The 10329-nt window shown below is 37.6% G+C and overlaps 1 protein-coding gene across 7 annotated transcripts in view; it reads left to right on the top strand.

Moving 5' to 3' along the window:
* LOC102602838 (uncharacterized) overlaps nt 1-10063 on the top strand; it is an 18826-nt gene extending 8763 nt beyond the window's left edge. The window contains exons 1-4 of one of the 7 annotated variants that reach the window (XR_001473788.1): nt 2170-2459; nt 5286-6332; nt 7468-8554; nt 9108-9247. Coding sequence is in view for 2 of the 7 variants with exons in the window: in XM_015309935.1 (XP_015165421.1) it covers nt 9108-9596 (489 nt within the window). In the remaining 5 variants the exon portion in view is untranslated. Of the gene's footprint in view, nt 842-2169; nt 2460-5285; nt 8555-9107 lie in introns of those variants that run through there. The other 6 variants (XR_001473786.1, XR_001473790.1, XR_001473789.1 and 3 more) reach the window with 6 other exon arrangements.
* The last annotated feature ends 266 nt before the right edge of the window (nt 10064-10329 follow it).

Raw genomic sequence — 10329 nt, forward strand, 5'->3', positions numbered from 1 at the left:
AGCAATACAAAACTATCAATCTTGGGCATACACAAAATGGCCAATCTGTCGAGACCACAGCCTAGACTCGCAGCTATGTCGTTGCCTTTCAGTTTTTTACAACGGTCAGGGCATCCTCAAGCGTCCTTGGTGGAAAACAGCATCTTAGATGGGTCACTTGCCATGACCCTAGAGTCAGAACTTGATGAAAGTACAAAAATTGGTGGCTGGGTAGAGATAAAAAGAGCAAATTTGCAGTGGGCAGTTACCATGTCTGATACCTCTGAGGATGATTTTGGATGGGGTTTGAGCCTTGGTGGTTTGCTACAAGGTCCAAGAAATATGGACCATTTTCAAGTTGAGAGCTTTCTCAATTTCAACGTAGGAAAGAAGTGCAAGTTGCAACCAGGTCTACTCTATGTGATCGATGGAGCCACTCAGTTTCCTGCATTGATGTTCCGCACTAGTTGGTCCTTGTGAAGTGTGCAAGCTAGCTCAGACACCCCGGCTGGACATAAAAAAAACACTCCCGTGAACAATCTGACTCTCCCCTTATAATAGAAACACCCTTTAGCAACTCCCACACAAAATAGAAAGGAAGAGAAACATTTTGTCTACTCCAACAGTATTCACTTTAGTAACAAATTTTAGTCGAAGCAGTTAATAGGACCTTATGCTTTGTTCTCTCCTATATAAACTGCTTGGCCAAGCTTTTAGAGGAACATTTTTTTGGTCTAAGTGAAGTTTCAGGAAAATGTATTTTGTGAGCATAGCAGTTTATGATTGGCTAAACGATTTGAAACACTGTTGTTGACAAAGGTAAGGATAACGTTTGTGTATATCAAATTCTCTTCGGACTCCATTTGTGAGACTTTAGTGTTTGGTTAAGTGTTACATTACAGAGGGGTATAAAGAATCACTTTATGATTTGTGTTGTTTTTAAATTAATAAATAATCTGAAACATTTATCATGTGAGATTGTAGTTAACTTTTTAATATATTTTTTAAATAAAGTGTTAAGGGGTTCAATTTTTAAATTTTATTTAATAGAATTGTTAAGTTGTAGAGAGATTGTTATTACTGATCCTTGATTCAAAAGTGATGTTATTAAAATAGGATGGTAAAAAAAAAACACAATATTCAAATAGGTACAAATCAAATGAAATACCAGTGAGACGAGAAAAGGTGGGGGTAAGTTAAAGTTATGTCAAGTTCTCTCTAGTCTCCATCTACGAATGACAATGGGGCGGGATAAGGTGGGTGGGTTTAAGGCTATGTGGGGCAGGGCTGGTGGGATGCAGGGTGAGTTGAAGTGAGTTTTTTAAAAACTAATGTGGAGCGGAGCGGGTTGTGGGTATATCATATATGTAATTTTATGTGGGTTCAACTTAATTTTAATTTTTTATAGGTGATAAGATGTTATTTCTTTAAAGCTACTAAAATATTCAAAATAGTAAAAGAAAATGGTTCAATAAAAAATAATACAATTTTTTTACATGTTTCCCAATTGACCTCTAAAAATAAAATTTTAAGTCACTATCCTATTAAATTAATATAATTTAATGAAAAAATAAATTTATGTTTATGAATTTTATTTTTTAGTATCAAACTTAACTATAAAAAGAAAATATTAAAAAAAATTATGCAAGGTGGGTCTATGACGGGCAGGGTGGGGCGGATTAAAAATTTTGCGGGTTAAGCTCAACTCCCCGCCCCATTGTCATCCCTATCCCCATCCTCCCTAGTTCTTTTCGGTTACTACCTCTACCTCCCTCTCCTACCTTTTGTACAATTAAGCTTTCACACCTCCTAACTAACACATCATCGACTCCTCACACCTCATTTTCACACGCTCAAAACTACACATCCTAATTTCTCTCATCTTATTTGCCACAAAGGTCACTCTCATCTTGCTCAAATAAATTCATTCCTAATCATATCTCCTAGTTAACACACATATCCATCCGAACATCTTCGTCTTCTAAACAGACATTCTTCATTGACTAACACTTTGTTCATCATAAAATGGTCTAGAAACGAGCCTCTATTCATTTGCCCCAAGGCACCTTAATTAACTTAAATACATTGTTTTGTCCAATTAATACATGTAGTAAAAAATAAAAAAAATTAGGAAAAAGAAATTAAAAAAGAAAAAAGATTTTTTTTAATAAGAAAAAAGAAAAGCTTTAAACTTTTTCAGAACCTTTGAGAAAGCCCTCACGCCGCTTGTTCATCTTCTCCAAATCTCTGCCTTCTTTTTCTACATTTTCAATTGCGGCGAGGAACGCATTGCTGAAGTACCTGAGAGTGGAAGCTCGGCCGGTGCAGCTTCGAAACCCTAGGCTCATCGGAGGTTCAGTCAGTCAGCTTTTCAAACGCCATTTCTCCGAGGAAGTAAGGGGATCGTTTCTCGACAAGAATGAAGTTAGGGATCGTGTTATCAACGTCGTCAATTCTTCCAGAAAGTTGATCCTTCCAAGGTATATCTAACATATTGCGTTTTATGTGTACGTTTTTTTCAATGTTAATTTCTCGTGAAATGAAATTCGTTGTGTGTTTATTTACGTTTTTCATAGATTTAAAGGTTGTTGGTCCTATAGATTTATACAGTGTGCATTTTTATTTTATAATCGGGTTGTCTTAGCTAGCTTGGTACCTCCCACGCCAACCTGCACAGGAACAATTTTTCTTCACAGGAAATTGAACCTGAGAGTTTATGGTTCTCAAACCACCACTCGGCCATACGTCTTCACAATTTTTCCAGAGGATTGTTGGATTATATCTTTTAGCTAGAGAACATGCTGATAGAATTTGGTTTTAGAATTGACAAGAATTTTTTTTGAATATTAAGGCTGCTGGTCCTATAGATTTAAGGCTAGATTGGGCTTGTCTTGGTTAATTCCACGAGCACCTGCTACCTCCCACTAAAACAGGTATCGGGTAGCTCTATCCATCCGAGGCTTGGACAAATGTGAAGAAATCACCATAGTTCTTTTTTTTTTTTGAGAAAGATAACATTAATTCTATATATCCACAGGTATACTACACCAAAAAGTGTAGTTCCCCTGCAAAAGTATTACAACTTACATCTTGTGGTTCAATTTGTCCTTGCAAAAAGTCTGAAACGTCTAAAATGTCTTCTGTTTGAGCTAGTAATTTTTGCTCACGCCAAAAGTGAAAAAGGCCTAAGCAATTCGTCTTAAGATTATGTAAGTTGCTTTGTACTCTTTTTTTTTTTTTTAGAAAGTTAACATTAAGCTGCTTTGTACTCTTTCAAAACACCTCCTATTCCTCTTAGACCAAACTGACCACCAAATACAAGCCAGGACAATCTTCCATCTCTCCTCCTTACTTACCGTGCCATCCTTGTTCCCAGCATCTTAGCACCTGCTATGCTTCCAGGTTTCACCCATCTAGAGGCTAATTGATGACCCCTTTTACTTGGGTTTTCCTGTGTCAAGATTACCTCTTTACCCAAAAGCCAGGTGAACAGTTAACTTTGTAAGGGATCTTCGGCTTCCATATCATCTTCCAAGGCCAATCTCTTTCCTTCACCACTGTTGAATTCAGCTCCTTGTAAGCTGAGTTGATAGAGAACTTTCCATTCCTGTCTGTCTTCTCCTCCATTGAGGTTATTAAAACCTGCTACTGAATTGTAAATTTTGCAATTCTTTTCATCTCCCAGTCATTTAAATGTCTCCTTAGGAATAAATTCCACCCTTCCACATCATGGCAACTGTGGCATGTTGCTGTTGACTTAATGCGAAGAGTTCTGGATGTTGTTGTTTCATAGTTCCTTGCCCTGTCCATTTGTCATGCCAAAAGGATGTTCGCTGTCCATCCCTAATCTTCACCTTTGCTCTGAACTACATCAATGGCCATAGGTTCCCGATAGGTCTCCAGACTGAGTTTCTTCATTTGGAATTGAGCATGAGACCTTATGGTTCTCTACAACCCACTTCGTTGGCCACTTGGCCATCCCTTGGGTGCTTATACAATGTGCCATTTTTCTAGAGGATTGTTGGATTATTTCTTTTTGCTAAAGAACATGGTGATAGCTAAAGTTACCAGTTCCAAAAAAAAAACAGACCATGGTGATAGAATTTGATTTTATAATTGAGAAGAATTTTTTTTGGGTAGTAGATGTACTACATGTAATGGGACTTTGATAAAATCATCTGTTCACTGGTAAAATTCTTATAGTTAATGGAAGCTCAAAAGGATGCTTATGTCCATATTTTAATCAGCTTTAAGATTGATTCAGCTCGAGGGAATTGGTAACTGATAGCTCACTAGGAGTAAATTTAGAAATTCCATAGTATATATCTTGATAGGAAAATCCAACAGACTATATTTTGCAAAAAAGTGAATATTGCATCGTAGTGGTTTTCACAACTTGTGGCCCATCTATGGTGAAGGAATTTGTTCATTTCCCCTTTGTGGTCTAAAAATTATTGCACTACTCATTGCGTTAACTCATGCTTACAATGTTTGGTGGTCCTTCTGAATAGTGGTTAAAAATGCAGATTGTCCCTTGTAATTTCTATGCACTATTGTTATTAAGAACTATTACTCTGTTGTTTAGTGAGAGTGAGTGGTGGTGCCATATGAAGAGGGGGTCATCTGAGCTGTGTGGTACAAAGTTCCTAGCTATAGGGAGCTAATCTGCTAGTTGCTAAATCGCATGGGGAGGTAACTTGCAATCCTTATGTCTATCATGAAAACTTATATTTGTAGGTTGACAATATGAGAATATAAGTCTAGTGTACAATAATGTGAACTGTTATCAATCTTAAACTCTAGTCGGCTAGCAGAGGAATAGAGCTAATAGATGGGAAAACTTTTTCCGTGTCAGTAAGTTAATCGAGGTTATTGACAAGACGATTCTTGTATGAGTTCATTTTGGAGGGAATACGTATAATAAATAGAACCTCTATCAATTTCCAAAATTTTAAGTGGTTTTGCAAGTTTATGAAAGGGCATTTGAGAACAAACCACCTTAGTACCGGGAAGGCGCAGAACCAAAGGTCAGAAATGTATGAATTTTTATACTAGAACAAAATGCAATATATATGGAAGGTAGTCACTAAGTCAGAATAGAAAAAATTTATGTTGCTTCGAATCTCCAAAAATGATGTCGTAACCACGTTGAATTCTTCAAAAATGAACTACTTTTGAATGATTGGACCCGAACCTGTCGACATTTTTGAAGAGTCTGAGCAGCATAGGAAAAAATCAATTCCATTGTTGAAACGCCATTAACACAATTCATCGAAGCTTTTTTTTCTCTTCTGATTCATACATAGGTTTTCAAAAATGGAAACAGCAGCTGTTTCAGTTGTAGACAAGTTAAAGTCCTTTGCAAAATCTACGCAGAATTTCGCTTCCGTCGTGTTCCGCAACCGCGAAGTTTCCAATCGCCGCAATCCGGTAAATTAACTGTGTATTTTCTTTTTCCGGTAAATTTTGCCTACAATGTGGCCCAGCTGTCAATGAAGACTAGGTGAGAGTTAACTGGTGCTTGTTGCTTGTGTTATTTGTTAGACAAGAACACTAGTGATTTCTTGCTATTTGTTTTAGTCTTGGTGGATAGAGTTACACGGTGCTTGTTGCTTGTGTGTGTTGTTAGACAAAGACGCTAGTGATTTCTTGTTATCTATTCTAGCTTTGATGGATAGAGTTACCTGATGCTTGTTGCTTGTATGAGTTGTTTACAAAAATATTACTGATTTCTTGTTATCTGTTCTTTGATGGACAAATTTACTTGATGCTTGTTGTTTGTGTGAGTTGTTAGACAAAAACACTAGTGATTTCTTGCTATCTGTCTTAGTCATAGAGTTACCTGGTGTTTGTTGCTTGTGTGAGGTATTAAGTATCTTGTAGAACTAGTTGACATGCTTGAAAGTTGGCATGGACACTACGATTATCAAAAGAGATAATATAGAGACCCATTTGTTCCTAGCATGCATTGTTAAAAGTAGAATATTGGTGTCTCATTATGGTTGTTTAATTTTATTTAATTTGGAGGTTGAAAATTAGGGTGGAAGTTTAGTAGGTAGTTGAGAATTTACTAGTTTTTCTTATAAGTTTATTATTATTACTCTCATACTATCTTATTTTTTTATTTGATTATTACTTGTTATTTCCTTTGCTTCGGCTATCTATTTGTTGTTTCTATTGTTTTGTTCTCCTGTATTTTTGACTTAGCTTCCTCACTGCTGTATTTCCTTTTGATAACTAATTTGATATGTTTTATTCAAACCAGGGGTCTATAGCAAACAGCCTTTCCCCAAGGGAGGGGTAAGCTGTATATACACTACCCTCCCTATATCCCAATCGTGTGATTACACTAGGTATGTTTTTGTTGTTTTCAAGTATTAGTTCGGATACATTTCATTTTTTCCCTATGCAAGCTGATTGCCAGTCATTATGTAAATACCTATTTGCTCTAGTATGCGTTGTTAAGTAGTAATATTGTGGTGTCTCATAAAGGTTATTTAAGTTTCATTGCGTTTGTTTTCAAGTAGTGGTTTGATAATTTTGATTTTTTTCACCTGTTGAAGCCGATTGACCTATAGAATATGAGTAAAAAGAGTAGAAAGAGACTTATGCTATGCTGGTTTTGTTCAGCGGAATGGATTACTTCTATGAGCTTTATCAGTTTTTTGGAATTTGGATATTATGAGGTTACATCTCTGTTGTGATGGACACTAGATGTTCTTTTTGTTTTTGTTTCTTTTAACAATGGTATTTAGAGGTTCCTCAACTAACAATGGTATTGATTAGCTTTGTCCCCAAACATTTAGGTTGATGGAAAGAATTTACTTAGTTTTGCATATGTTATGATTAGGATTGGAACCTTGATTCCCTAGATTGTTAAAAAGAGGAAGGTTGAGGGACTTGTTCTTCGGTCACAGATTCGATCCCTGTGCCAAGTGAACTAACTACTAAGTCCTGTAATTAAGTTGAGAAGGATAGAGACTAGAGGGGAAAATCCATCATCCCTGAGTTTAGAAGGCTATGTTGTTGGCCCAAAGGGCTGGTTTCTTGTAAAATTCACAGTCATAAAAGAAAAAATTTAAAATGGCTCTTGGACTTCTAGGCCACCTTATTGGGACAGGTTTGATAGATGTATTGGGAAAAAGAGAACACCATTGGATCACATGTATATTATATTCAAATTTTCCCAACTTAGGATCCTAAAAGAATGTGCAGTAAGAGTTATATGAGGGATCCAAGCAAGTATGATATTGAACATTTCTTCAAGATAATAGCTGCTCCTTCATGTGAATCTTATTTGAAGCAAATGAATATCTAAAGGGAGAACATTAAAAGTTATGAAAATGTTATTTCTTATGTGAGAATGGTAGTTTTGGCTCTTTTTAGAAGGTCAGGGGAAGGTGAGATTGTACGCATCCCTACTTTTGTACTATTGAACTAAAGTGGGTATATCTGTTACCTGTCATGCAACTTTCAACTGCTGAACAGTGTCATTAGGAAGTACTCAGAGCTTGAGCAGTCAAATTATTACTTTACCAGTTACCACAAGCTTTGTTATTGGGCTTTGCTTTACTCTGATGGGTCTCTTAAGTATGAGAAGGCTCTGGCTGTGTACCCTCAAGTATGAGAAGGCTCTGGCTGTGTACCCTCAAGTATGAGAAGGCTCTGGCTGTGTACCCTCAAGTATGAGAAGGCTCTGGCTGTGTACCCTCAAGTATGAGAAGGCTCTGGCTGTGTACCCTCAAGTATGAGAAGGCTCTGGCTGTGTACCCTCAAGTATGAGAAGGCTCTGGCTGTGTACCCTCAAGTATGAGAAGGCTCTGGCTGTGTACCCTCAAGTATGAGAAGGCTCTGGCTGTGTACCCTCAAGTATGAGAAGGCTCTGGCTGTGTACCCTCAAGTATGAGAAGGCTCTGGCTGTGTACCCTCAAGTATGAGAAGGCTCTGGCTGTGTACCCTCAAGTATGAGAAGGCTCTGGCTGTGTACCCTCAAGTATGAGAAGGCTCTGGCTGTGTACCCTCAAGTATGAGAAGGCTCTGGCTGTGTACCCTCAAGTATGAGAAGGCTCTGGCTGTGTACCCTCAAGTATGAGAAGGCCTGGCTGTGTACCCTTAAAGTATGAGAAGGCTCTGGCTGTGTACCCTCAAGTATGAGAAGGCTCTGGCTGTGTACCCTAAGAGACAGACAAGAAAAGTTGGAGCGAGTGCTTGCATTCTATAAATCTTCTAAAGGAAGTCCATTCCAAGAAACTAGCACTCACGTAAGAGGAGAATTTGATGCTGTGGGTGCACTGTTGATGATCGGTACCATTGATGTATCCAAGTGCAATGCAATTGAAAGAGCAATTAGGACTGGTATTGATTCTAGGCTGACTTTTGAAACAACTATCCGTGAAAAGGATACACTTGTAGCAGAGTTTGTTGGCAGCATAAGAGGCCAGAAGTGTATCCTGGGTAGTTCACTTTCCTTAGCAAAAGTTCTTTATGCAGCAAATATCAGTGATTGGTGTTCTGCAGTTGCCATTCCAGTCGGTGTCGATGCAGAGATATTGCAGTACCTACAAGTTCACGTGAGGTAAATGCTTCTGAATACTGAATGTGCTTTCTTATTTGTGATCATAATTATCAAATCCATGTTCAATTCTTTTTGGTATTGTCAGTATCAGCAAGAAGTTGCAAAAGTAACAAGGTCAAAAGTTTTGTTACCAGCCTCCTAAAAAATGGTTAGGTCAAAATTCCTGTAAAATGAAGTTGCAGATGTACTCACCAAAACCAAAAGAAAATATCGAGTAGCTGATCTGTGGTGCAAAGTTCTCGCACTTATTAGTATTGAGGAATGGCAAGAAATCAACAGGTTGACAAGGAAGATTCTGTGGGGGGAGGGAGGTCATTACATGGTTGTTGGCTTCTTGCATAGTGTATTTACTTGTTATATTATATCTTTCAGTTGTCTTTCTATGTAGCTTCATATAAAAGCAAGGTAAGTAATCTGACAAGGAAGATTTCATGGGGAGTCATTAGTTGGTTGTTGCAGATGTTGCATATTGTATCTACTTGTTATATTACATCATTTTTAGTTGCCTTAATGTGTAGCCTAGAATAACAATTTTTTTGGGGAATTTTTGCAGGAAAGGGGGATGACTGACTATTCATCTTTTGGGCCGCCCCTGCTGAATCAACTAAATGGTAGTGGAATCGCTGTGATGGTTAAAAAATCAAATATTGTTGCCTGCTTGGCTCAGTTTGTCTCTGCATTGCCACACTCTGGTAGTGTTTTGTATCGTTTTGGCACTTTTGGTCAAGTTGTTTGCCAACTTTCAAGCAATACAAAACTATCAATCTTGGGCATACACAAAATAGCCGATCTGTCACGTCAACAGCCTAAACTCTCAGCTATGTCGTTGCCTTTTAGTTTATTACAACGGTCAGGAAATCCTCAAGCGTCCTTGGTGGAAAACTGCTTCTTAGATGGGCCACTTGCCCTGACCCTAGAGTCGGAACTTGATGAAAGTACAAGAATTGGTGGCTGGGTAGAGACAAATATAGCAAGTGCCGAATATTTGCAGTGGGCAGTTACCATGTCTGATTCCTCTGAGGATGATTTGGATGGGGTTTGAGCCTTGGTGGTTTGCTACGAGGTCCAAGAAAGTGTAACCGTTTTCATGTTGAAAGCTTTCTCAATTTCAACGTAGGAAAGAAGTGCAAGTTGCAACCAGGTCTACTCTATGCGATGGACGAAGGAGCCACTTAGTTTTCTGCATTGATATTCCGCACTAGTTGGTCCTTGTGAAGTGTGCAAGCTAGCTCAGACACCACAGCTGGACATTAAAAAACACTCCCGTGAACAATTTTGTTGACAAATGTAAGGATAATGTTCGTGGACGTTAAATTCTCTCCAGACTTCATTTGTGAGATTATACTAAATATGTTGTTGATTAGATAAATAGTTTATGACTTTAGTGTTTGGTCAATTTTCTCTAAGAAGTGTTTTGTGAGTGTTACTTTAGAGAGAAGATATAAAGAATCACTCTATGATTTGTGTTGTTTAAATTAATAAATAATCTGAAATATTTATCATGTGAAATTGTAGTCATTTGATCCCTTTGAAGTCCATATTCGAAGTTGCGATCGGATCTATTCATTAAAAAGAATCGATTCAATACATTTCTTATGTACCTATATGTACTATATTGGATTTGAATCAGATTTCGGATCAATCTATTTTGAGTGACTGCCTCCATTATGTTGTTGCTAGCAAATACCAAATTTTTTTAATTTTATTTAATAGGAGTGTTAAGGGGTAGAGACTAGAGAGGCTATTTTTTATCCTCAGCTCAAAAGTGATGTTGC

This window comes from Solanum tuberosum, unplaced genomic scaffold (genome assembly GCF_000226075.1).
Source record: "Solanum tuberosum cultivar DM 1-3 516 R44 unplaced genomic scaffold, SolTub_3.0 scf00118, whole genome shotgun sequence".
In the NCBI taxonomy this organism is placed as follows: Eukaryota; Viridiplantae; Streptophyta; class Magnoliopsida; order Solanales; family Solanaceae; genus Solanum; species Solanum tuberosum.